Source organism: Pteropus medius, unplaced genomic scaffold (genome assembly GCF_902729225.1).
Source record: "Pteropus medius unplaced genomic scaffold, Ma_sr-lr_union100, whole genome shotgun sequence".
In the NCBI taxonomy this organism is placed as follows: Eukaryota; Metazoa; Chordata; class Mammalia; order Chiroptera; family Pteropodidae; genus Pteropus; species Pteropus medius.
This window is the reverse complement of record NW_024354502.1, coordinates 22,054,990-22,082,123: the sequence shown is the minus strand read 5'-3', so window position 1 is coordinate 22,082,123 and position 27,134 is coordinate 22,054,990. Positions and strand designations below refer to the sequence as shown.

The 27,134-nt window shown below is 33.4% G+C and overlaps 1 protein-coding gene across 15 annotated transcripts in view; it reads left to right on the top strand.

The window, feature by feature from the left end:
- VPS13B (vacuolar protein sorting 13 homolog B) overlaps nt 1-27,134 on the top strand; it is a 685,469-nt gene that overhangs the window by 276,192 nt on the left and 382,143 nt on the right. For all 15 annotated transcript variants that reach the window (XM_039853834.1, XM_039853836.1, XM_039853835.1 and 12 more), the window contains one exon: nt 21,401-21,528. In XM_039853834.1, the coding sequence (XP_039709768.1) occupies nt 21,401-21,528 (128 nt within the window). The remainder of the gene's footprint in view (nt 1-21,400; nt 21,529-27,134) is intronic.

Genomic DNA, 27,134 nt, shown 5'->3' with positions numbered 1-27,134 from the left:
ATTGTGTGTGTGTGTGTGTGTGTGTGTGTGTGTGTGCGTGCGCGCGCGCGCGCGCACATGCGCATGCGTGTGCACGTGCACGCATTATACATATGTATAATATAAGTACAACATGTATAATAATTATAATGATATAAAATATGTAAATATACAATTGTATATTATACAGGTGTATATGTAATATTACTCAGCCATCAAAAATAATGGAATCTTGCCATTTTCAGCAACAGGGATGGACCTAGGTGGTATTGTATTGAGTAAGTCAGAGAAAGACAAATGTTTTATGATTTCACTTATATGTGGAATCTAGAGAACAGGATAAACAAACATACAAAACAGAAACAAGGTCATAGATACAGAGGGTATTTGATGATTGCCAGATGGGAGGGGTAGAGAAGGTTTGGATTAAGAAGTACAAATAGGTAGTTACAAAATAGACATGGGGATGTAAAATATGGTATATAGGAGAATATACACAATAGTATTGTAATAAATATGGTGTCAGATGGGTATGGGATTTTTCGGGATGATTACTTCATAAGTTACATAAATGTCTAATCACTGTGTTGTACATCTGAAAATATGATACAGTGTATCAACTGTGATTGAAAAATTTTTTAAAATAGTTTTAATAAAGTGGAGTAATAATCACAGAAATGACAGGACCATGGCTCCGTGTAGGGAGGAAGGAAGATTTGTTTGGCGTAGAACATATGGGGTAATTTCTTGGGTATTGCCGTTTTAGATCTTGGTATTGTTGGATAGGAGTTGGCTTTATAATTATTTAAAAATTATGCATATGTATTATGCACTCTTCTGTACATATGTTATGTAATAAGCTTTAAAAATAGAGCTTAAATGAACAATCTTTCAACATTTAGTAATGAGATCAAGAGGGACCAAAAAAAATCTTTTGTATTGTAGAAAACTTTGCCCATTGTCTTGTGGCAAAATACTGTAAAGATTTGTCAAATATAAGTTATGTACTTTTCTTATATAGGACAACTATTTAAAATTTGTTGACCTTTTTTATAATGACATGTGGCTGTCAACAATATATATACATAGGTACACAGCAGGTACTAAAAAGCCCCTACGTTCTTTATTTCTCGTCAAGGTAAAGATTATATTTTAAGAATGACTGAGAAAGTAATTGCTTTTTATAAATTCATGTTATACAGAGAATACTCTGATAATGGATGCTTAGAAATATTTCCACTGTTATATGATTTTATTACTGTAAATAATTTCTGTCACTAATGGAAACATCTGCAGTCTTATATGCATAGATTAAAATTTTTCTTACATTTAAAAATTTCCAAACAATGCAAACAATGGTATTTGAACCTGTTATTTAATAGAAAAAGTCAAGGTAATAATTGTAATACTGAAGCAAATGACAACACGAGTATCTTGATATTTATTCCATGTAATACAAGTATTAATATGAGTATTTTCGCTAAAAAATTTATGATGTTTCAGATGTTTAAATTTTTGTCAGGCTATGGAAATTCTGTCTGATAGTTATCAGATAATTAGATATGAAAAACCCTTAAATTTAAAAAGCATTTCGTATTATAGATAGTAAAAGATTTCAGACTTCTGTTTTTTAGAAGAATCTTTCTTTTGATAATAAACTCGGATTATTAGGTAGAATATTTCTAATTATATTCCTTATGATATCATTTCAAAATATAGTACTTTAAAATTAAGCAGGAGTTCAATAATGTAGCTATAATATTTAAGATTGAGTAGTTTGGCTGAAAAATACCAGAAAACCCTCAGTAACCATGGTTTAAACAGGATCGAATTTTTTAAATCTCTCACATGAAAGCTTGGATGGGTATCTCAGTCTGTTACAGCTCTCCAAGATAAGGTACTTTCTTATGACCCTGTTGGTGGCCTCTCTTGCTAGGCTGCCTTATGGTTCACAATGGATGCTCCAGCAGTTTATAATATCTGTACTTCGGTGAGCAGAAATGGTGAAGAAAGGAAACTTTTCTCTTTTAAAAACTATACAGTAGTTGCATACTCAACTTTGCTTATATATTCTTGGCTAGAAGCTAGATTATATTTGGCTACATAGAGGTCTTACAGTCATTAAGAACAATGAGATTGAAAAACTTTAATTAGCAATAATCTTTTGGCCAGAGGAGCTTTAGTTGTAGGGAATGAATGAGAATTGAGCACATAGAGATAGCGTATGTATACCACTCTTTCAAGAAATCTGACTATTCAGACACTTGGGTATGTCTACAGCAAATTGGAGATGCAGTAATGTTAGAGGTAATTTATACAGTGAGATCACACATGAAGCAGAATATAAGATTTTAGAAAAAGATGTAGGTTTTAATAGTCAAAAAAAATCGCCTCTTCCTCTCATACAGAAATAAGATAAAAAAATGTACTATTATAGGTCAGTCTAGTTCCTTTTCTCTTTGCAAACAGATATTTATGCAAAGTAAATATTGTTTCTCTTGCACTGTTTCAGAGAATGTAAGAGATTAGGAATGTATATTTTTTTTCAAGGTAAGACCCTGTTTTTCACATAGGGAATATGTTCCTTTTAAGAAAATAAGACATGACATTACACTATATCCTCAGGATTTTTCCCCTTTTTTTAAAAATTAAGTTTATTGGGTGACACTGGTTAATAAAATTATACAGATTTCAAGTGTACAATTCAATAGTACATCATCTGTATATTACATTGTGTGTTCACTACCCAAAGTTAAATTTCCTTTCGTCACCATACATTTGGCCCCCTTTACCCTTATCTACCACCCCACCTCCTCTGATAACCATTGTTGTCCATTTCCATGAATCTCTGTTTGTCTTGTTCATTTATTGCTTCCAGTTTTATATCCCACATGTGAGTGAAATCATATGATTCTCAACTTTTTCTGATTAAATCTATGTTGCTTAATATGATTATCTCAAGACATATCCATGTTGTCACAAATGGCAGTATTTCATCTTTTCTTATGACTGAGTAGTATTCCACAGTATATATGTACCACATCTTTATCCAGTCATCTATCGAAGCATGCTTTGATAGTTTCCATATCTTGGCCACTGTGAATAATGCTACAGTGAACATCAGAGTGCATGTATCTTTACGGATAAATGTTTCAAATTTTGGAGGTAGATGCCAAGAATAGGGATTGCTGGGTCATATGTTCTATTCTTATTTTTTTCTTAATTTTCTTAAGAATAATTCTGTTCTTAATTTTTTGAGGAACCTTCATACTGTTTTCCATAGTGGTTGTACCAATTTACATTCCCACCAGCAATGTATGAGGGTTCCTTTTCCCTACGACCTCTCCAACATTTATTGTTACTTGCCTTGTTGATAATAACCGTTTTTAGAGATGTGAGGTGGTATCTCATTGTGGTTTTGATTTACATTTCCTTAATAGCTAGTTAAGTTGAGCATCTTTTCACATGTCTGTTGACCATTTGTATGTCTTCTTGGGAGAAATGTCTATTCACGTCTTCTGCCCATTTTTTGATTGCTTTTTTCTGTTATTGTTGTTGAGTTGTATGAGTTTTTTATATATTTTGGATATCAGTCCACTATTGGAGACATTTTTTGCAAATATCTTCTCCCATTTAGATGGTTGCCTCTTTGTTTTGTTGGTGGTTTCTTTTGCTATGCAGAAGCTTTTTAGTTTGATATAGTCCCATTCATTTATTTTTGCTTTTACTTCCCTTGCCTTTGAGGTCAAATTCATAAAATCCTTCCTAAGTCCAAGGTCCATGAGTTTAGTGCCTATGTTTTCTTCTTTGCAATTTATTGTTTCAGATCTTATATTTAGGTCTTTGATCCATTTTGAGCTAATTTTGGTATATGGTGACAGCAGTCTAGTTTCATTCTTTTGTATGTGGGTTTCCAACTTCACCAGCACCAGAATATATCATTTATTTATTTATGCATTAAATTTGCATGTCACTATATTGATATATTATAAAGCATGTCAGATAATTTCAATTTTATTAATATTTAAATCTTATGGTAGAATTTTAATAATACATCAGTATTTTTATGAGAGTAATGTTATGTTCAGTATTTAAAATAAGGTTAAGTACTTTGTTACAATAACAACTTAAAGGTTTAGTTCTTAATTGTTTATTTCAGTAGTTGATTTTATTGACTGACATAATTAAAAAGTCATCTCACTGATATACATAGGTTTAGGAAGGAAAATGGCATCATTGAAGCACTCAGGGCACTTATTTTTTCAGTTCCATCCATTTTGCAAGGTCTTTGTTGACCTCAGGCTAGCAAATTTCCATCTTCCTTGTATCAATAAGATATTGTTCCAAATTAATGTAAAGGTATTGCCTTTTCTTTTAAATAAATTAGTGATATCTTTAATCTATATGTTTGGATATGTGTGTTTTGCAAGAATCTTTTAAAAGTGTGTATCCAAATTGTGAGGATTAGTTTAATTAAAAGTATATAATAAAATTTGATTAACTGTGTGTGTATATATATATATGTGTGTGTATATACTGTGTGTGTGTGTGTGTGTGTGTGTGTGTGTGTGTATGTGTATAGTAGTGTGCCACAATTAAATGAAAACGAAAGAATGAATGGCCCTTGCCAATTCCTTATTATTAAATGTTACTCTTTCTTTAGTGTACTTAGCATAGTATTATCTGTGACCTTCTGACAGGGGGTTCAGTGTCATTCTACTTTATTAAATATTAGACATCTTTCTCATTTTTAAATTAAATATGAATAGATAGTCTCATATTTTTCTCCAACAGTTTAATGGATGGTCTCGTAGTTTTGTGTACCACAGTTTTGGAGGACGGACTGCTGTATTGGGTATTATTATTTGGAAATTTTAGGGTTAACTAGTCTGAGAAAAGTATTGGCTAATGTAGTTCAAGAAATGTTCTGGACAGAGAAAAGATTAGAAGAGTAAAGAAATCAATAGCATCTCCAAATACGTAGCCTTAGGCAGGGATGCATCTAGATAATGATCAGTTACTATGGTAACGGGAGTGTGAGCCAGGCAAGCTAAATGGGCAGTAAGGCTGAATGATTCTTGAGGAAGTAAGCCTGGGAAATGAAGAGGTAACCCCCACAATATGCTTAACACATTTTAGGGCATTTTGGAGCCTATACAGGCTAGGTGATGAGTGGGCTGAGTAACTGCAACTACTAACATATTGCCTAGTTTTCCCTTAATTAATAGGTGACTCTTTTAATAGGGAAGACATATTTCTAAATTAGAAATGACTTCGATTGTAAAAGACAGGAACTGTATTCAAATGATTTTAAGTTAATTAAAAAAAAAAAAAAGGGCAGAGATATTTATTGATTCCCATAACCAAAGGCAAAGATGTTGTTTCTTTGGAATGACTTAGAACCAGATCGTACACCATCAGGACTCTGTCTGATTGTGTTGGCTTAACTTTCTCTGACAGAACATAGGTTTCTTGATTTAGCAGTGTACATAGCTGTGGCACATCTGGACTCATTCTTAGCTCTTTTTGGTCAAACAGAAACAGATCAGATCTATTATCTGTTGAAAACATACCTGAGGAGGATTTTGTTTGGCCTGTTTTGGATCATGTGCACACATCTTGGATAATCATTGTGGCCAAGGAAGTTAGGTACTATGATTGCCTGAGTGGCAGCCCAGATTGGGTCATGTATCCACGTCTGTGTTCAGGGGCATGAGATGTAATACCAGAAAATATAGGGATAGCAGAAACCTGACTCCTGGGAATCATTTTTGAGAGGCATTCAATATTCCAGTTTGTGTCTACTAATTTTTTCCATTCACAATTAGTCATAGCAGGTTTGAAGTATAAAATGTTGATTATATAATACTTAGAGTAAATCACATTCACACACTTCTGTTTTGATAGGAATAAGATAAATGGTTTATGAGAGTATTGCACACATGAACTAGGGGTCGGAGGAAAAAAAATCTAGAAGAGAAATTCATAAGGCAAATTGCACACTTTTTAACAGGTTTTTGTGTGTTTCTTAATCTAGAGTTTACTTAATTGGGGGGAAGGAATTAGGAGGTGTTTTTGTTGCATACAGTTTTGAATAGTACAGTGTTGCTTTGCACATTTATTTATTTTGTGACTTAATTTCATTGTAAAGAATTTTTTCTAGAGATTCATTAATTTGAGTTATGTTAACATATGATTTAAACTGTCAGTTAAATTTAAAATATTTTGAGAATACACTGTGTTGATAAATACATTAAAAGTTTTTAGAATATTATAGAGTTCTTTGGAAATAAATAAGTTAGTCTAGTTTTTACACGAACTGGCAAGAATTCAGCAAAAATTCAACCAAATTGTTTTGTATGAAGTCTCTTTTGCCTCCTCTTTGTAGCAGTTAGAACAAGATTATAGTTTCCAGATGAAATTCTGAATGTCACAGAGTGATGACATATATTTTCCTGGTTGGCTCAGCATGAGATGCAATTTTGCATGCCATGTCACGCTGACTTGCAGAATCCAAAAGCCATTATTTCCCAAGGGGCTTTCAGGAGTGATAGTATCGAATGTAGTTTGTATTTTGATGAAAAGTCTTAGGCATCATTGCAGTTTCTATGGTAAGTTGTTTAAAGCTTTATATATTGTCTAAAGTCCAGAAATTTAAAAATAGTATTACTTTGTAAAAGTCACTTTTTCTTAAAAGTTATTTAAGTTTATATTGTCTAATAAAGCTTCTAAAAATAATGATCAGTGTAAAAATAGGTCAAAAATTAGAAAGATATGGTAAAACAGTAGACTGGGGACCGAAAAACCTAGGTTTTAACTCTATTCCCATTTCAAGCTAACTTCAGACAGCTGCATTTTCTTCATTTATAAAATGGTAATAAGTGTACCCAACAATATCTCACAGATTTAAGTCTTCTTGTAAGACTTAAATAAAGTAAGATATGTGAAAATTCTATAAAATGATAAAACAGAATTCAGATAGAAAGTAAGGATCACATTTTTTATATGTTTGCATTTTAAAAGGAAAGGTATAGACTTCAAGCATGGTGAAGCTTATTTCATCTACTGCCTTCTGACCCTGCAGTGTAATTTTAGTTTTTGTTTTCTCCCATCTTAATTGTCTTAAAGTTGCCTTAAAACCTATTGTTTCCATTCATGCCTTTATAATAATATTTATTTTACCCTGATGATCTTTCTATTTCACATTTGTCTTAACTGACTTGTTTGTTATGCTGGTCTTATTTTTTCTTTTTGTTAAAAGGTGTCTCATATTCAATTGCCTAGACATCCCTGTTTAGGTATCTTACATACTTCTCAACCTAATGTGTCAAATCTCTGCAACTCTGTACCTCTCCCCTCTACCATTGACCATGTAGTTCAAGGCTGAAACTGAGGATTTATCTTGAGTTTCTCCTTTTCCTGTCCACTCTGCCTGTTACATCTTGAATCTTTTCCCTCAATCTGTTTGTATGCAACATCCCTAGTCAGCCAGTAACTTTTTATACAGAATAATGTAAGGATATCTTAACTAGTCTCACTGGTGTTGATTCCAAATTATCTCATCATCTGATCTCAGTTATCCTAATTCACTTTCCAGATGACAGAAAGTCATCTTATTAAAAATCTAAATTGGATCATTTTATTCCCTGTTTAAAAAGCTTTATTGACTTTTTCTTTTTATTGCACTCAAGATAAAATCCAAACTCCCTACCATGGCCTGCGTAGTTTGACCTAATCTAGTCTTCGTCAGGTTCTTCCATTACATCTTTTGTCATTTTTTCTTTACGCTCATCCTCTTTCATTTCTTCAAACACTCTATACTTTTTCTTGCCTGAGATGTTTTGCATATGTTGTTTATACTGTTTCCATTGCTCTTTTCATAGCTGTGCACTTTTCTTACTCCAAGTCTTAGTTTAAAGGTTACCCTTTCAGTATACAAACCTTCCCTATTCAGTCTTTTTAAAGTAGGTCTGTGTCACTCCTCCCAAATTCCTTACCTTAACACTATTCTGTCTTCCTGTCACTCATCATAGTTTCCATTCCTTTTGTCATCTAGAATTAATGTTAAGAACCATATCTGACTTGCTTACTTTTGTGTTCCCAGAATCTAACAGCTATTTCTGGCATTGAATAAGTATGTAGTAAATAATTGTTTAATGAATGAATAAAACTTTTCTCTCATTATTTTTATTTATTAGGGGTTTAATGGTCAAATTCCTTAACCTTTTTTTGCCCCCTGTCCTTTAATTGATTTAAATTGATGATCTATATCTTTTCATATCTGTTCCCCGGTTTCCCAGGGATATTTATCAAATATCTAGGAGAAGTCAGCAGTTTTGGGTACATTTCAAATTGTTGCATATAATCTTTCAGGGTAACTACATCAGAAGTTTGGTATTTTTTTACATGTTGAAATATGATAGTAGTTCAGGTACAACCAGGATATTGAGGTAAAATTTTATCTTTGGTCAGATAATAAATACAACCATGAGTTCTTACAGTATTCTTAACTCTGTGCTAAGTGCTTTGGGAAATTCAAAGTAGTATATGGCATGGCTTCTGTTCTGATGAACTTTAGGTTCTAGCTAGAGAGAAAAAAGTCATGTGCAATGCAGTAGGCTTTGTAGAACTGAGGAAAATTTAGGGGAAAGAACCATTACTATAGATTTTAGAAAATGGAAAAGTTTTCATTGGAGAGGTATAACTTGAGGTAGGTAAGAATTGCAGGAGTAAAAAGGAAGCACTTTACTTGGGTGAACAGCAGGGGAAAGGTGGTGAATCGGAGTGGAGATTCTTTAGTGGAAGTAGTGGAAAATAAAGTTGAATAGATTCAGAGAGGCAAGACCAGCTTACACAGGGCTTTGAACATCAGATAGGAAACTGGTTTTCATAGATGCTATTCATTCTTGAATCGTAGTCTATGGTTGAGAGTAGTCTGTAGGTTATATTTGGAGGAGAAAGAACCTTTGCAGAAATGTTGGTTACCCTCCTTTACAGTGATGAAGATTTCCAGCAGGTTGGTTGTCATAGATTTGGAGAAAGAAGCACATGTTTAAGTTATTTTTGCACTTGAAAATCGACTCTTTTTTTACCCTTTACGAGAGGTATTTTTAATTTTCTTTCTGGTGACACCAAAATTCATTAGGATTATGAATGATAGTTTCTTTTCCATAGCTAATCATATGTGGTTGAGAAAAGATTGAAAAGTTATTATAAGATAGTGCTTCTATAGTTATTACACTTCCTACATTATGATAAAAATTTTCTAAAATAGGTCTGTGCCACCTATCGATTTAGTAAGCTACCCATCTATTTACCTCATTCAAATGTAAACTACTCAAAGGCATAACCCGTCTTATATATCTTTGTTTCTCTAGGTCCTAGCATAAGTAAGTACTCAGTAAGGCTTATTAAATCGAACTAAGCAACTTTTCCATAGCCCATAAATCTTGGAAGAGGTCAGCATTTTCCTTTATCTCATTTTCGAGTGTTTTCCGGGCCACACCAATTGAATGAAATAATAGTAATATAATAAGATTCACAAATCAACATCTGTCTGCCTTTATTTCTGCTATGCTGAAATTCCCTAAGTGCTTGTGACATCTTCTACAGACTTGAGGAAATGGGGGATTGAAGCAAGGTGATGTGGACATGATATTCTTCAACCCAGTATTTTTGCCAGTATTATTGCCTTCCAGGAATAGGAAGGAGGGCAACCTGGTTGGAGCAGAGAGCAGTGAGAAGAGGGATAGAAGGGGGAGTCAAAAAGACAATTGAGAAGCCACGTCCTCTAAGGACTTAAAAGCCATTGTAGGAATTTTGACTAGTTGAAGTGAGTAAGATTGGATGCCACAGAAGGATTATAATTAGAGGAATAATATGGCTTTTCTTTTGGAGGATATCTGTCACTCTGGGTGCTATGTTGAAAGTAGACTAGGGAGAAAAGTGTAGAAACAGGCCAGTTGCCATGTGGCTATTGATATAGTGTGTACCTGTAATCATGGTGACTTGGACCAGGATAATATCCCTAGAGGACATAGGTCAAATTTGAGGTATATTTTGAGATAGAGCCAATAAAATTATGCCAGTTATCTAACAGTATGGTGTGAGACAGAGGGATCTTTTTTTTTTTTTTTTTTAATCTGGGCATTTGGAAAGGTGGATTTGCTATTTACTAAGACTTGAATATGAAAGGAAAGATATGGAGGCAGAGAGGGAAGACTCAAAAAGATTTGCTTTGACTATGTTAAGTTTGAAATTCCTATTAAATGGAGATGTTGAGTAGACAGATGGATAAATAGTCTGAAGTTTAGAAGGTAGATCCAGACTATCCCTTAGGAATTGTCACCATGTAGAGGATACTTAAACCATGACATTGAGTGAGATCATCTAAAAAAAGGGTGTTTGTAGAGAAATGCCCCAACAATGGAATCCTTGGACCTTTCAACATTTAAAGGTCTGGAAAATGAAAAACTAGCAAGAAAAGCAACACAGAGCTGCTAGTGAAGTAAGAGGGGAACATAGGGACAGTGGTGTCCAGAAGGGAGTGAAGAAAATGTTTTAAGAAAGTAGAGATGATCAACTGTTCGATTCCTCTGATGGGTCCTATTAGTCATTGTTGTTCAATGGCTTTTTAAAGCAACCACAAAATCTTAGTGATTTTACACAATAGAATTCATTTCTTGTTCGAGGGAAATCCATTGTTGTGTTCACAATTTGGTAGTTTTCCAAGCAATTCTCCAAGCATGGCGTTTTTCATTTATTCCCACTGTTGATCCTCTGGACGGTCTGCATGTATCCAGTAGATAAACAAAGAGAAAGATAAGTGAAGAAAGAATGCCAGCCAGCTCTTACTTGCCTCCAAAGCTTGGAAGCATCATTTCACTTTAGGTTATATTTTGTTGTTGAGACTCATTTACGTGGGCTTGTCCAGATGCAGGCTGGGTAATATAGGAGAACGAATGGACTGTTTAATGAGCATTATGGTCTCTGACACAGAGGATGACAGGGAGTCAGGAACTAAAATTTCCAAAGAATGAAGGGGCAAGGGTGCTGACCTCAGGATCAGATGAACTTTTCCAATAAGAAGGGGCAATGAATGTGTGATTGGATGAAATTCAAAGTGAGGCTATTTTTATTTGTTTTAGGGGAGAGGTACAAAAATAGACTAGAAATGACAATGAGGCCCAAGAAAGCCATTTACCCCACTTCTAGGCCTAATCCTATGAAGAGTATGGGAGAGAAAACAGTTACTCAAGAGGACTCCACTGAAATAAGTGTTCTCAGATTTGTTAGAATAAGAAGATGAAGACTAAGTTCAAAGAAAAGTTTTAGGATGATGTAGGAGATTTTTGCTGATGAAGTAGCATGAGTTCTGGAGGGCAGAATGGAAGAGATTTCAGTGTTGTTGTGGAGTGAGAGATGGGGTCAGTTGGGGATTGTATAGATTTCTTTGGTGATGAGGGTCTGGGTAATAAGGATTGTCCTTGGAATTTTGGGCTTCTCTTGGTGACTGATGTAAATGGAGACAAAAGGCATGAACGTATTAACCCTGTGGTTTGTAAGATGGAATTAGTAAGGCTGTGACTCTTGGGAGCTGGAGGAATGTAGTCTTTCGAAGATCACTCAGGTTGTATAGCATTATTCCAGTTTTGTAAGATATGTATGTGTACCCAGCACGATTCTTAGTTCTGTAATCAGGAGTGCAAAATGTAGCAGCAATAAAGAACTTAATTTTTAATCTTTGATCCTTATTTCTACTGGGTTAAGAAGTTAACACAAAGTCCATTTAGGCTCCCCTAGAGTTGTGTTTAATTTTCGGTGAGATAATATTGGGAAAAGAATTTGACTTGTGTGGGTTCTGTGACTTCATTTCTTAGGCAATGAGAGAAATATCTTTAGAAGTAGGAACCTACATTAATTAGTCTCTATTTTTCTCTTTCTCCCTGAGTATTTTAAACAAATTTGAAGGAATGAAACTTAAATAGTACATTCAATAAATACTTACATTATGTACTTAGTGTATTCTTAAAAATGACTGTAATTGTTTGTGCCAGATTAAATCACCAGACAAAAGAATAGTGAATTTTTTAGGCCTGGAGTTTTTCTTTGTAGTGCAGGACTCTTATACATTAGTCAAGAATCAGTACTTATTTTTCTCCACTTAAAAGAAAAAGGATCAAATGTAGGTCATATAAACACATTTCATGAATTTATTTAGGTTAAAGTTTAGATTATGTACTGGGGTCCTAATAGGTCAGTTTACAACTTCTGTATCAGCAATGAAATAAAATGAGAAGAATGTAGGGTGTTAGCAAAACAGCTTCTAATTAGTCTTCCGATTTTAGTTTCTCCCTCTTCCAATGAAACATCCTCTGTGTTGATATCAGAATTTTCTCTTCTAAAGCCCAAATTTTATTATACTTCCTACTTAGGTATTTCCACCATCATCTTAGTAGTTTAAGGATAAACTTTGTTTCTCAGTATGATATTTAAGGCCCTCACAACTAAGCTTTAACTTACCTTTCTAGACCTACGTCAAGTATACCAGTTTTATTTGATGTGCAGTATACTTCTGACACTAAACTTTGTGCCTCTGTTCCTTTGTTCATGTTCTTTCTGCCTACAATTTCTTCTTTTTTAAGAATTCCTTCTCAAACCAACTCTGTCGTTACCTCCTCTGTGAAGACTTTCTTGTTAATGCTTAATTGAGTTAGCCAGTCTTTCTGTGGAATATTTGAATAATATAGCATTCATCATACTGTACGATAATAATCGTATGTACAGTAAGTCCTCACTTAACGTCGTGATAGGTTCTTGAAAACTGGGACTTTAAGTGAAACAATGAGTGACAGAACCAATTTTAGCATAGGCTAATTGATGTAAATAAGAGTTAAGTTCTTTTGGCATATTTCTGGTCACAAAAACATCACCATACTTCTAAATGAGGACCCGAAACACTTACAGTATTAAATATTGAAATAAATGTGAACCATACATACACTTAAGATGAATAAAAACAAGTAAGAGAATTATTTCCCAAGCCATTTATTCCAGTTCAGGGTTTCAGGTGGCCTGATTTCATCCCAGTAGCTCAGGGCAAAAGGCAGGACTCACAGTGGATGGGGTGCCCTTTCATTGCAGGGTGCACTTACACACCCACACTCAGAGGGACAATTTAGACACACTAGTTCACCAAATGTGCACGTCTTTGAAATGATGGAGGAACCCAGAGGACCCGAAGAAAATCCATGCAGACATAGGGATAATGTGCAGACACCACACAGTGGTCCTGTCCAGGAATCAGTTCTTTTTCCTTATCAACATTATAGCGAAGCAATGTTGAAAAATTCGACATTATTTGAAGACCTTCTGTGTTTAATTAAGTTTATATTTCCCCTCTAGATTGTAAGCTCTTGGAGGACAGGGATTGTGTCACATTTCCAGCCCTTACTACAGTATCCTGGTATATAGTAAATAGACACTGAATAAAATTTTTGAGTTTATGAAAGGAGTAAGGTTCCTTTCCATCTTCCTTCCTCGTCCTCTCTTCCCCTTCCTCTTTTGCTTTCCAAAACGTATGAGACCATTCAAATTCTTGTAGCAATTTGATTAACCAAGGTTTTCTTATTCATTTCTTATTCATTGTTTCACAGTCTCCTGGTTAGCTTATCTTTAGTTTCTCTATGAACTCTTGTAACTATAAAGACCGAAGTTGGGTAAGGACTTACCTGCAGAAGGAGAAGCAGTGCGAAGGTGCCTTTGAAGGGCAAACATAAAATATCGACAGCAATTTCATGCTACTACATGAAAGTCAGTTACATTATTTTAGACTCACTTGATCTTTTTGTTAAACCCTAGTCCTGAGTATAAAATATGTGGGAAACAATACCAGCATGGGGAAGAGTTACAGCTGTAAGCAAAAAGACTGCCTCTTTCAACTTAAAAATTCTTGATGCTCCTCCAAGATCTTATGATATTATCTGAAAGTTGCCATAGCTCATATTCTACTTTGTGCTGTTCTTTCTCGTGGCAATAGTGTTGGTTGTGGGTGTACACACACTTAAGTTAATGGAAGTTCAAACTTTTGTTGTTGTTATTTGTTTTATTTTGGAAATTAGGTTGGGTGAAAGAATGTTAATCGTCTCAATGGATCATTGTGGTATAACTTGAAGGTTAGAGTCTAGAGACATTATTATCTTTGCTTTAAGACTTACAATAAGATGGTGTTACTCAGTGATCTTTCTCTCTCTCTCCTTCCTTCCTCACTTCTCCCCTTTCTTCTCCTCCTCTTTTTGTATTTCTCAATTTTTTTTTAATAGACAATAGAATCTCTGCCTAAACTCTGTTTTTCCAGTGAGATTTGGGCAGCCTTTAATGCTTATCTTCTGAAACTTGTATGAGAAAACTAGAACTTAAATAGTTGAAGTGATTCTAAGATCACGTATCTTAAATTGATAGAATAAAAAATGGTATCTAGGTTTCCTTATTGCAAGTCATGCTATGAGGAAACTTTTATGTAAATATATTTATTCCACTGGTGTCTGAACTTCCACCACTAAAGAGCTTTTTGTTTCATTTTTAAAAAATTTTAAAGCCACATATATATATATACATATATACACATAGTGTGTATATGTATATGTGTATGTGTGTGTGCGCGCACACGTGCGCACACGCTTAATGAGAGTGAGACTGTGTCTTTTTAGTTCACCATGGCATTCCTAGTTCCTAACATAGACTCTCAAACATAGTAGATATTCCTTAAGTAGTTTCGAATGATTTTTCTTACATGTTCAAATTATGGAATATTTTAATTTTTTTTTCTTCCCTCCTTCCCTCCATTATTTTTTGGTGAGCTGCTTTATTCGATTTTTCACCTATTAATATATATTAATTCTGTAATAAAAATATTTCCAAAAATATACCATACATCAGCAAGAGAACATGTTAAGCCTATGCACAACTAACACTTTATCCAAGTCTTTTATGATGTCTTTGTGAACAGGATAAGGAAATGTCATACTGCATATTACTATTGAGTCAGGTCTGGTTTCTCTTCTGAGGGATTTACCCTCTTCTTCCTTCAAATCCCTGCCCGGAAACCCAGAAAATATGCCCTTCTGGGTAGCCCGGTGGTCACTCAGCCTCTTGCTTTCCGAACTTGTGATAGAACAACTCTGTAGCCCTGCTGCAAGTCCTACTGAAGCCTTTCTCTCTTTCCCAGGTTGGCAGCTCTCCCCTCTTTATCTCTTAGGAAGCCACAATTTTTCATTTGGGCTCTCTTTGGTAGTAATCTCTCAGCTAATGACTGCTTAAAGCATGCTGCCGCTCCAGGATGATCCACAGCCTGAGTTTGTAAGGTTTATTCTCAGGAGGTTTTTTATTTTTATAAGTCTGTCTGTCTTTTTTCCTTCCTTCCTTCCTTCCTTCCTTCCTTCCTTCCTTCTTCCTTCCTTCCTTCCTTCCTTCCTTCCTTCCACTCCTCCCTCCCTCCCTCCCTCCCCTCCTCCCTCCTCCCTCCTCCCCCTCCCTCCCTCCCTTCCTCCCTTCCTCCCTTCCTCTTAAAGTAATTCAACTCTGTTTAAGACAGCTGTCCCCTGGCACAATATTGTCTTGGCTATAAGTACGTGGCTGAATAGTTTTATTCCTCATAAATGCAAAGAAAAAAATTAAGATTGGCACACTTTCTTCTAGGTGATTATTTAAAATTTCAAATAAAAATGAAATTATAAATGTGTATGTTACACAAAGTTACATTTTTGACAAAAATGTCAAATAATACACCATTTGGGGAAGATTTCAAGAAGGTACAGATGATTTTTTTCTCTTTTTAAAAAGTCTATCATTTGATTCAGCCAGTATTTACTGAAGAAGGCACTATACTATTTCAAGGCGCTACATGATATAAATAAATGAAGGAAACATGGATTGTTATTTCAGCAAAATGAAAACTGTCTTAGTATAAGCACTATATTGAATAAAGTGCATAAATATAAAAATTGATGGTTAGGTATCTTATGGTTAAAGGAGAAATTGCTATAGGAACTTTTGTTGTTGTTGTTACTCTTAATAGAAATCATCCTCCCTTATTGACCAGGTACTAAACTTGAGCTACTTTTATGATACCTCCTAAGTCTTTTACACAGCAGATGAAACAAAAAGAGTTTTAATTCACTAACTATGAAAAATGAATTTTATTGCTGTAGCAGAACAAATGTTTTTGACTGTTATCATGAAGTAACCTTGTTATTTTGAGAATCTTGAACTTCAAGAACATAAGCCATTTGATATCAAATGTCAGTATTTGGTGCCATTGGTTTATGGATACTATAGTATACTTAGTGTTACCATTTAACCATTGACATTATTACTCAAACCCTCAAAATAAGAATAGAGTTTTCTGATCTGCTGACTTTGAGTAATTGTTACCAGGTTCCAGTTCAACCCTAAGAAAGGAAGGGAATGTGCTGATATAAATCATTGGTTGAATGTGCTGATATAAATCATTGGTTGATATATAGGGGCCAAACTAGTCATTTAATTTTGTGGTTTGCATTTTCTAGCTTTATTCTTCCTCGGCCATTTTATCTAATTGGTGTTAATAAGTATGTCTATAAAGATTATTTCTCATTGGAAGAGAAAGATTAGCAGGGGGCAGAACCAAAGATGTACCTTCAAAGTCCAACCATTACTCACTGTGATTTATTGCTATACCCTACAACTGTGCTTTGCCGCTACTTTTGTAGACACAAATATTCAAATGTTTAATATTATACCATGAAAAATCAAATATGTTATACAGAATTATGTCAGAATTCTGTGATTATAGAGGAAGGACCAAATCTAATTTGGGGAAATCAGAGGGAATGGCATGTAAGGTACAACTAAAACAATTGGTTGATTGTGATAGAAAAGGAAGGCAGTGTTTCAGAACTGATAAAGTTCTTTCTTATACATTATACCAGTTATTTTTCATCATCATTATTCATTATATTTACAATACTTTTATGAGCTGTTTTTATATACATTGATTTAAACAGCATTCTTGACATTAGATATAGGTATTATTAACTTCTGACACTTAGATTAATTGCTTTCTCCAATTATTGCAGTGGCACAGGTGAAACTCTAACTCAAATTGACTCCAAGTGGAGGACTTTGTCCAAGGCACAGAAATAAAGGATCAGTATTATACCAAGTTGGATGATACATGCCTAAGAAATAATTGTTGATATTATTTTAATCATTAAAGTATTAGTCTAAAAATTACCTTATTGTTGAAAACAAGAAGTGTAATAAATGGATATCAGTGTATCATATTAATGTAGATTTTATTTAGCTCCCATGGGAATGAACAAATCTTATGCTTTCTGAACTATTTGTGGTACCATGATCCTTGGTAAAAATATGATACATTTATTACATTTGGTAGAACTAGAAGTAATTAAACAAGATTTGAGTAACAGAAGAGGGACTATAACATAGTAGTTAAAAGAATAGTAGTTAAAAATAAAAACTAGATTCTCAGCCCTGTTTTACCAATTACCAGCCAGGTGACTGAGAGTGTTACTTAACTTGTCTATGATCAAGTTTCCCTATCTGAAAATGATAGTCTAAAAAATCATGCATTCCTCATGGGGTTGTGATGAGGTTAAAACTGGCTAATATTTATGAAGCACTTATAGCAGTACTTGGCTTGTAGTAGGTGATACAGAGGTTTTGGTTAAATAAGGATCAAGATTGGCATGGTTTTATAAAGTGTAAATATATTACCTATAAAATATATATAACTACAGAAAAAATTGTCCTTTTTTAAAAACAAACTCATCTTCCTGTTATCTTTTAGAAAATATGATGGGTTGAAAATGAGTATATCCAAAATAGTGTGCTTTTATATCTCTAATAGCCAGATAACGCTCTTTAATGAGAATTTTTAATTGATTATGTTTGTCATAGCTTTTTGAACAGCACTAAGCTACATAAAGATTTCAGGGCCTCCTTTAATTATTTTTTATTTGATCATCATATTAAAGAAGATAGCATTTGCAATAAACATGTGACTGTTTTGCTTAGTAGTAACTTGAAATTACATCACTTTATACTCATGTAATGGTGTCTTAACTGCTTGATAATGTTAGCATTTATTAGATGGATTTATTTTTAAGTTATAATAATAGTGTTTACATAACACTGATATTCTAGATCAGATTTTGAAAATTTGACCATTAACAACTACTGTGGAAACATTTTATATTCATTGTTTCAAATAGTTTAAAATTTGGTCTCCATTTTTAATATTTACTTTTTATAGTATGTTTTAGAGCAGTTTTAGATTCATAGTAAAACTGAGGGGAAGGTGCAGAGATTTCCCATATGTCTCCTGCCCCTGCATATGCATAGCCCTCCCATCATGAACATTCTCCACCAAAATGGCACATTGTTATAATTGACGAACTTATGTTGACACAGCATAATCAGTCAAAGTTCATAGTTTACGTTAGGGTTCACTGGTAGTATACATTCACTGTGTTTGTACAGATTTATAATGACCGGTATCTACTATTACAGTATCTCACAGAGTAGTTTCACTGACCTAAAAATCCTCTGTGTGCCCTAACTCCTGGCAGTCACTGGTCTTTTTATTGTCTCCATAGTTTTGCCTTTTCCAGAATGTCATATAGTTGGAATTATACAGTATGTGGCCTTTTCAGACTGACTGCTTTCACTTAGTAATATGCATTTAAATTTCCTCCATGTGTTTTCATAGCTCATTTCTTTTAAGTGATGAAATAATATTCCATTTTCTGGATGTACCACAGTTTATATTGATTCACTTACTGAGAAACATCTTGGTTGCTTCCACGTTTTGGCAGTTATGAATACAGATGCTGTAAACATCCATGTGCAGGTTTTTGTGTGGTTGGTCTACATTTAAGTCAGTTATTTCAGTAGGCAGAGTTCTACAGTAAGTTTAGGAAACCTTTTCCTCTCATAACTACTAATGTACAAAAGAAAAGCAATGAAGTTCAAGTGACTATAAAAGAAATGTGTTTTATTAAAAAATCATAGTAGGTAATTCATTATTATAAAACATTATGAAATGTAAAGAGTATAAAGTGTTAATGACCCCCTCACCCTTACCCCTCATAAATTCCATTTTACCCTTCTCAGAGTGTAACCTCCATCATAGGTTTACTTTTTACTCCTCTATAACTTTCTCTGTGTATGGGGTAGACAAATACATGCTCAAGCTCACACACAATTTTAAAAACTTACTTGGATTATGCTACACATATAGATTTTTTCACTTTACAAGGTATTAAAAATGTGCTTTCTATCAAACCTTTGTCTCTCATTTTTAAATGATAATCTTCATTGCAGATGAAGTTAATTTAACCATTTCTTTTTTGATGGACAGATAAGTTCCTTAACATTTTCTATCCCCACTTTTTTTTTTTTTTTTTTTTTTGGCTATGGCAAATAATACCGCTGATACTGAACATCCTTTATAAATTCTCTGTATGCATACACTCTCACATGTTTTAGTATTTCTGTAGCATAGATTCTTAGAAATGAGACTTTTTTTTTTTGCAGAAAAATATGCGTGTTGAAATTCTGATAGATACATATTGGCCCTCTTATAATTCTACTCTGTAGGTCATACTTATTTATATTTGTGCTATATGAAACATACTCACAAGAGGTTTCAACAATGACTAATTTTGTAAACATACAGATTAACTATTTAAAATGTTTGCCAACATGATTGTTGTCTTAATTTTTATTTCTTTGTTAGTAAGGTTGAGCATATCTGTATCTTAATAAGCTTATCGGCCAAATTCCATTTTTCTGTGAATTATCTGTTCATGTTCTTTTCCCTTTTTTTATAGTTGTTTATCCATTTGCCACTTTGATATCTACACTTATGCGTCTAATGGAAATCTCAACTTGACAGGTCTAAAATTTGTTTCTTTTTTTCTCACTTCTCCTCCGACAGCTCCATTCTTCCAGTTGCTCAGACCTAAAACCTTGGAGTCGACTTGCTTTGTTTTTCTCTCTTACCATGCATCTTATCCATCAGTAAATCCTCTTGGCTATATCATTGAAATGGATACAGAATTTCACCACTTCTTACTACCACCATTGCTGCCACCATTTCTCACAAGTTGATACTTGGTCCATGTAGTCAGTTTTCTACGTAGTAGCCAGAGAAAAATCTTTCAAAAATATGTTTCCTACTTTTCTCATCTACTCTGCTCTAGCTACCCTTGCTGCTTCTATACTATTTCTTGAAAATCCTAATCATGTACCTATCTCTGGACTTTTGCATTGTTCTTCTGTCTTCCTAGTGTGTTCTGCTCCCAGATATCTCCATGGATCTCTTCTAAACTTTTTTTTTAAACAAACATTTTTTGAATTTCAAATATGCTAGACTGTGGGATTATCAGTATGAGAAAAAAGGTATGTGTTCCATGCCCTAAACTATTGTAAATGTAATATAAATGCAAATATATGAACCAAGTTGGGTGGAGAGGGAAAGTATGAATAAATATGGCAGCTGTCATTCTCATACTGGTGATATAGTATCACTTACTTTGAAAAACATCCTAGGATCATCAACTTAGTAAAAGTCTTGAAAAGTAATCTCTGATTGGTTTATGCTACTTAAAATATTACATATAAATTATATGTTTGCATTGCATTAACAAAACATATAAATATATGTGAATCTTCTAGATATGTTACGAATTATTAAATTATTTAATTTCTGAAGATTTACATTATAAAATTGTCAATTCTCTTATTTTAGATGAACAAAATTTTAATAACAAAACTATAGTGAATGGAATATCACATTTTTCTTAATATATAAATCTGCCTTTTATGTAATCACATACTTCTTTTGATTACCATCAAAGTCAGTTTTTAGAATTGAGAGAGTCTATATCTGTTGTTACAGGAGAATCCACATATGAGAAGTTCCATTTCTTACCAATTTTGGATGAATCATGTACTTTGTAGTTGAATTTTCCCTTTTCAAATAAAGTTTTTATTGATGAATTACTTTTATAGTGAGTAATAGACAGATGGTTCTTTACAACTTAATTTTCACAAAGTGAATACATCCAGGTATTCAATAAACAGAACATTACCATTGCTTCACAAACCCACTTTCCAATCACCAATCACTGACAAGAGTAACCAACACCCTCCTAACCCTGATCACTTGCTGTTTGCTTATTTTTGAATAGTTGCAAATGATTCAGTAATTTTATGATAAAACGATCTAATATAATATTTTATAATCTCAAATAGTTTTAATTTTAAACAAGGAAGAAATAATCTTAAATATTTTCTATATAGTTTTGTGAAACTGTAAGGTACATTTCTGTTAAATAACTAGCTATTCTTATACTAGAATCTAGACCGTTGTCAGTTCCTGTGAAAGCCATGCTGAATATATCCGAAGGCTGTAGAAGTGCTGAAGAAAGAATGAAAGAATTTATTGGAGCGGTATGGAATGCAGTAAAGAGACTCACACTGCAGGTAAATGAAAAATCATGATTTTAACTTCAGTGATCCTTTTTTAGCACCTTTAGTATTGGTAAAAATTTTCTCATTGTAACACTTATGCATATACCATCTTATTTCCATAATTTGGATGAAAACTATTGGTGTAATTTGCATATTATTAACAAAATTATATGAAAACATATTACATGTTCTTTCTTATAAAGTTATAAAAATAAATTTTGAGATTTTCCTTGAATTTAAAAAATTAATTCATTCTACTTTTTGTTTCTCTTTAAGCATTATTTAAAATATTTCAAATGCTCGATATGTAAATCACATTTAGCTGTTACATTTGTGGTAATTTGTTATGTAGTATTAGAAAAGTAACACGGACAGATACAGACATGTTATGCATAACTATAATATATTCTGATTACTATAATGAAAACCCATCAAAACACTTTTTAAAAATATATCTAAAAACAACTCCAGTTGCCTAATATCAATCAGTGAATGTGGTTATTTGAAATACTCTCTAATACAAGAGCCAATAACCTGGATATTGGCAATCGTTTACAGATTCTCATTTCTGAGCATGTTGCTTGTAAGAAAAATTAAGAGAAGAGTGGGAGGGAGAAAGTGTGTCTTGCTACTCTTTTGTTTCTCTTTTTAACTCATATCTTGCAGGAAATATGACTTTTTTGCATGCATCAGCTGTCTCACCAATCTTAACTCGCATAATTTTACAGTTAATATTATCCTAATAACTCCTTCTGTTGACTCCCCTGTTTTCCTTCCCTAGAGTTTCCTTCAGTGTACTGGTGGCATCAGATGGAACAAATGAGACATGAATGCAAGAAACATTTAGTGATCTTATGTTGTCTGGATTGTAGAAGCAGAATATATACAGTACTGAACATATTGCTGAACACTTAAAATCAGTGTTAGCCTCTTTAAATAAAACACTATCTCCTTATAATTTCTTTCATTATGTAGCACTCAGTCCTTGTATAAAACTTATCCATGCCCTCCATCATTGTAGAGCTTAACTAGACCATACGTGGTTTTGTTCCTGAAAACTATACATGTAGTTTTTATTTTGATAAAATCTTTAATCTCAAAGCAGACCTTTTATTGATGGGAATTAGAATGGTAACAATTTTATCTCAGTTATACTCTCTTTCTCAAATTAGTCAAACTCAACCTATTCTTAGCTTACTCTGGTCTATGGTCACCAGAAAATCACCTAAGAAGTCTTTTTTATTTCTTGTGTTTCTGCATAATGCCTTACTGACCTTTATGTGTTCATCTAATTTCACTGATTTAACACATTCTGTTTGTACTATTTAAATCACCAGTAATATAAGTGGGTTTTTTTTTTTTTCTGATGAACACTACCCATCTTGTTACATATTAGTTTAGCGATCTTCTAGAAGGGTTAATCTGTGATGTATTTAGTATTCGATAAAGGTAAATACTAAAGTAATTAGTAGTAAAAAAAGAGTAACTACGTAGAGCACATATTCTAACTATGATTATGTAAATAATAATGAACTTATCTGATTATAGTTCAATCTGAAGTTCTAAATTATGATTTATTACAAATAATATGTCATGGAAAAAAGGGAAAATCTAAATATTATCAGATCTTTCTCCAGTAATTTACTTTATATACCATGCTTTTTAGCACTTTATTTTAAGCCAGCTGTTTTTAGGAGTTGTATTCTGGTTTTACTGATTTGTGACTAAGAATTATGGTAGGAAAAATACTTTTCTTTTCTGAAACTTAGTGTATAATATACCTTTACAGACAACAGCTTGTGTTTTGATGTCTAACGTACTACACAAAATTTGCCTTCTTTTGACTCTGTTGTGTATAGCTTTCTCTTCTAAGTATTTATCTGTTCTACTATTGTGAGACTACAGCAGATCTCTTAGAGTGTGTCTTTTTAAATTTATTTGCCTTGTACTCTCCTCACAGAGGAGATGGTGAAGAAGATGGAATTTAATTTCAGGGATTGCTCCAAGGTCCTACTGCTTCTTAGTATATCTTCCTTGGCTTTCTGAAATTTCATATATCCTTTTTGATAAATATTGTATTTTTTAAAAACTTTTAAAACTAAGTATTTACTTAATAATCATAAGCATTTTAACTTTTTAATGCCCTAGGATAAACTTAATTTTTTAAATAGCTAATTACCTAGGAATACCATATGGAATGCTCTCTTTCCTTCATTTATTACTTTTTTATTCATTCTCACATTCAGCACTTAATTTTTGTTATGTGTCAAGCTAGATGCTGAGGAGACAAAAGAAACAGTAATTCTCTAGATCTAACAGGAAAAAGGCAAAGAGCCATTCTTTGAAGCATCTATGGGAGTCTGTCTTGGAGGGATCCCATAGAAAATTCTTAGAGTCCCAAAGAGAAATGGTAAAGTCATTTACTGAAAGGATGCCTAAGACATGCACTACCTGGCTCATGATGAATTTACATACTGTCTCAGATGAATATTTACTCATTTGTAGAAGAACTAGATTGAGGTCCCCAACCTCCAGCCATGAATTGGTACCAGTCCATGGCCTGTTAGAAACAGGGCTCCACAGTAGGAGGTGAGTGGTGGGCAAGCAAGTAAAGCTTCATCTGTATTTGCAGCTGCTCCCCAGCACTAGCATCACCGCCTCAGCTCCACCTCAGATCATCAAGCCATTAGATTCTCATAGTAGAACCGGTTCCTGGTGCCTGAAAGGTTGGAAACCACTGAACTAGATGATACTATTGCATTATCTAGAATATAATAGCTCTCAAGAATATTTAACTGTTTGAAGTTTACTTTAGTTCTAAAAGTTATTTTATAATGATATAAGTAGTTGTATTAAATAAGTTCATTCCCTTTTATCCATTCCACTAAAAATTGACTAATTTAGCATAACTACTCTTTATTGATATCATTTTGAGTAGTTGTATAATTAACAGGGGGTGAGAAAGATGGTATTAAGTTACAAGATTATTTGACAGCTCTAGGAATATCTTCCAATTTAAGATTCTGAATGATATAAGAAATCTTTATAATATTTGTAAACTCACAAGTAGGCACATGAATATTCAACAAGTTAAGATACACTGGAGAACATCGCCTGCCCAGGATGAAATAACAGGGGCCAGATTTATCTTGCTGCCTGAAACAACCAAAAAATTGACAAAGCATGTTGAAGAATGATTTCTAAAGACTAGACAGTAGGCCACTTGGTTAGTGATTCCTGAGAGACTTAAGGTAAAATCAGCAGAATGTAGTGATTAATAAATTTAGGGAATGAGAGAAAGCAGGCTGTCTAAATGGTGTTCCAGGTTCTGGTTTTACTGTGTGAGTGGATAATGAAGCCGTTAATGATGGAAGAAGTACCTTTTCAGGGTTAAGGGAAAATAGGTAGTTTGAATTTACACATGTATTCAAAATTGCCTGTAAAATATCCAGCTATCTATTAGGTAGTAGGATATTCATATCTAGAGGTTAAGGAGGAGATTCACAGTAGAGAGATAATTTTGGGAATCATCTACAGATGGTTAAAACCAGAATGGATCATTTAAAAAAGTAAAGTTTAAATAGCAGTGAGACAAGGGAATACCAGTTTAGTAGTCAGTAGAAAAGAAAGTATCCTTGAAGGAAACTAAGGGAGTAATCAGAATTGTGGTAGGAAAGGCTAGAGAGTTAATGGAAGCCAAGGGTGTGTGGAATTTCTAGGAGCCAGTGGTCAGCAGTTTCAAATTCTGTATGTTAACTATGGCCTTACTTTGCTTATCTGCAGTACGAAATGGTAAGATTAAGTAATTTTTGGTTATTTCTAATTCTAACACATTTGTGGGGTTCTTTTGTTTTTTTTTTTGCTAGTTTTATAATAATGCAGTGCCTTCATTATAGCTGAAAATGAAGTTAATCTTACACATCGTTATAGATTAGTTATGAGTAGGGATACTGATATTTCTCATTTTTTCCTTTTTAATTGCACTAAAATACACATAACATAAAATTTACCATCTTAACCATTTTAAGTGGAGAGTTTAGTCTGATGTTCCTCATTTGACTAAGCTTATTGAGTATAAGTTAATGTATAATTACAGAAGTACTAAACAATACATCTTTGTATAGGTTATCTTGCATATGATCTAGGTACCTTGCTTGCCTCACCACTAGTCCCAGCCTTGTATTATACATACTATGTATTTAGATATTTCCAGATATTAATGTAGTCTGAAAAAGTTTGAAGATAAAACTTGATTCTGATTAAATGATTAAAATCTGGACACTAAAATTCTTAGTTTTTTAAAAAGTAATATCTGTTTTCCAAGATGTTTTATGAACCAAAATATAAAACAAAACTCTGAAGTTGTCATCAGATAAAACAGAACATCATAACTTAAAGCCATCAAAGGATTATTCTTTTAGTAGAAGCTTGAGCAAGTAAATGTGTTTTGAATCAGAGTTTCTGGAAAGTTGATTTTGGAGCCAAAGTTGATATTTGCTAAGCCCTTGTTCTTTTTTATTTATGATAGAAAGACTTAAATTACATAAAGACATAAACAATATTTGTTTTTCAGTGGGAAGAGGAACTTTCACACTTAATTGTAGTGTTTTTTTTTTTTTTATAGTACTACATGTAGTCTTGAACAATTTTTTTAAAATATGAATTTGGTTTGGGGGCCTTACAAAAGGTTAGCTTAAATTCAGTTGTTGTTTGCAATTTTTCTCTATCTGCTAATCAGCAAAGATCCTATCAAGAGCTACATTTTTATTCCAGAAGCTTATAATTGGCAGTGACCTGCAGTGGACAAAATAAAACACTCTGGCCTGGAATTCATAAATAAAGGAGAACACTGCCCTGGTGTGTTTTTGTCTTTTACATCGGAGATTATGTTGCTGTTCTGTGGCATTTCCTGGGTGTCTTTTTTGTATTTTCTGAGTCTTCTGAGTATACAGTATTGTGTAATCAACTCTTTATTTCTCATACCAAGCATCCTTGTTTCTTTCTTTTGCTAATAATGCTTTGTTTTTTCCTTTAGGGAACTATTGCCCATATCCTCCTGTGTGATTTTGGTGAGATTATCAGAGTGTCTTGGGTACCATAAGCCAGTTGAGCTAAGACGATTGAATTCTCTCTCTCAGGAAGTTACATATAGAATATGACCACTGATGCTGTAATCATATTGTGCAATCCACTGGATGGCCTTATGTCCATTGAATTTCCTGGCTTATCTCCAGGATTAAGCAAGAGTAGACACTTCAGACTAGATGGATCAACTGTTACTCACCTTAATTGTGAAAGTAATTTTTTACATGTAATACTTAAAATTTTGCATAAAGGACTCTGTCTTTATACACATTGAGAAAGTGACAACAATTGCATAGTAGTTTGTTAGAAGTCTGGAATACAAATCTAGGAATCTTTTTATATCTTCCCCTGACAAGAATTTATGAAAAAAGTGTGGAGATTTATGACACTCACTCTGAAAAGTGAACCTCAAGGTTCACTTTTGAGTTTTTAACTTAATGCCCTCAATAAGTATATTTAGATTTCTACTACATATAAAATACCTGAAGTATTTTCATAGTGTATTGAGAATATATAAAATAGGGAAACTATGA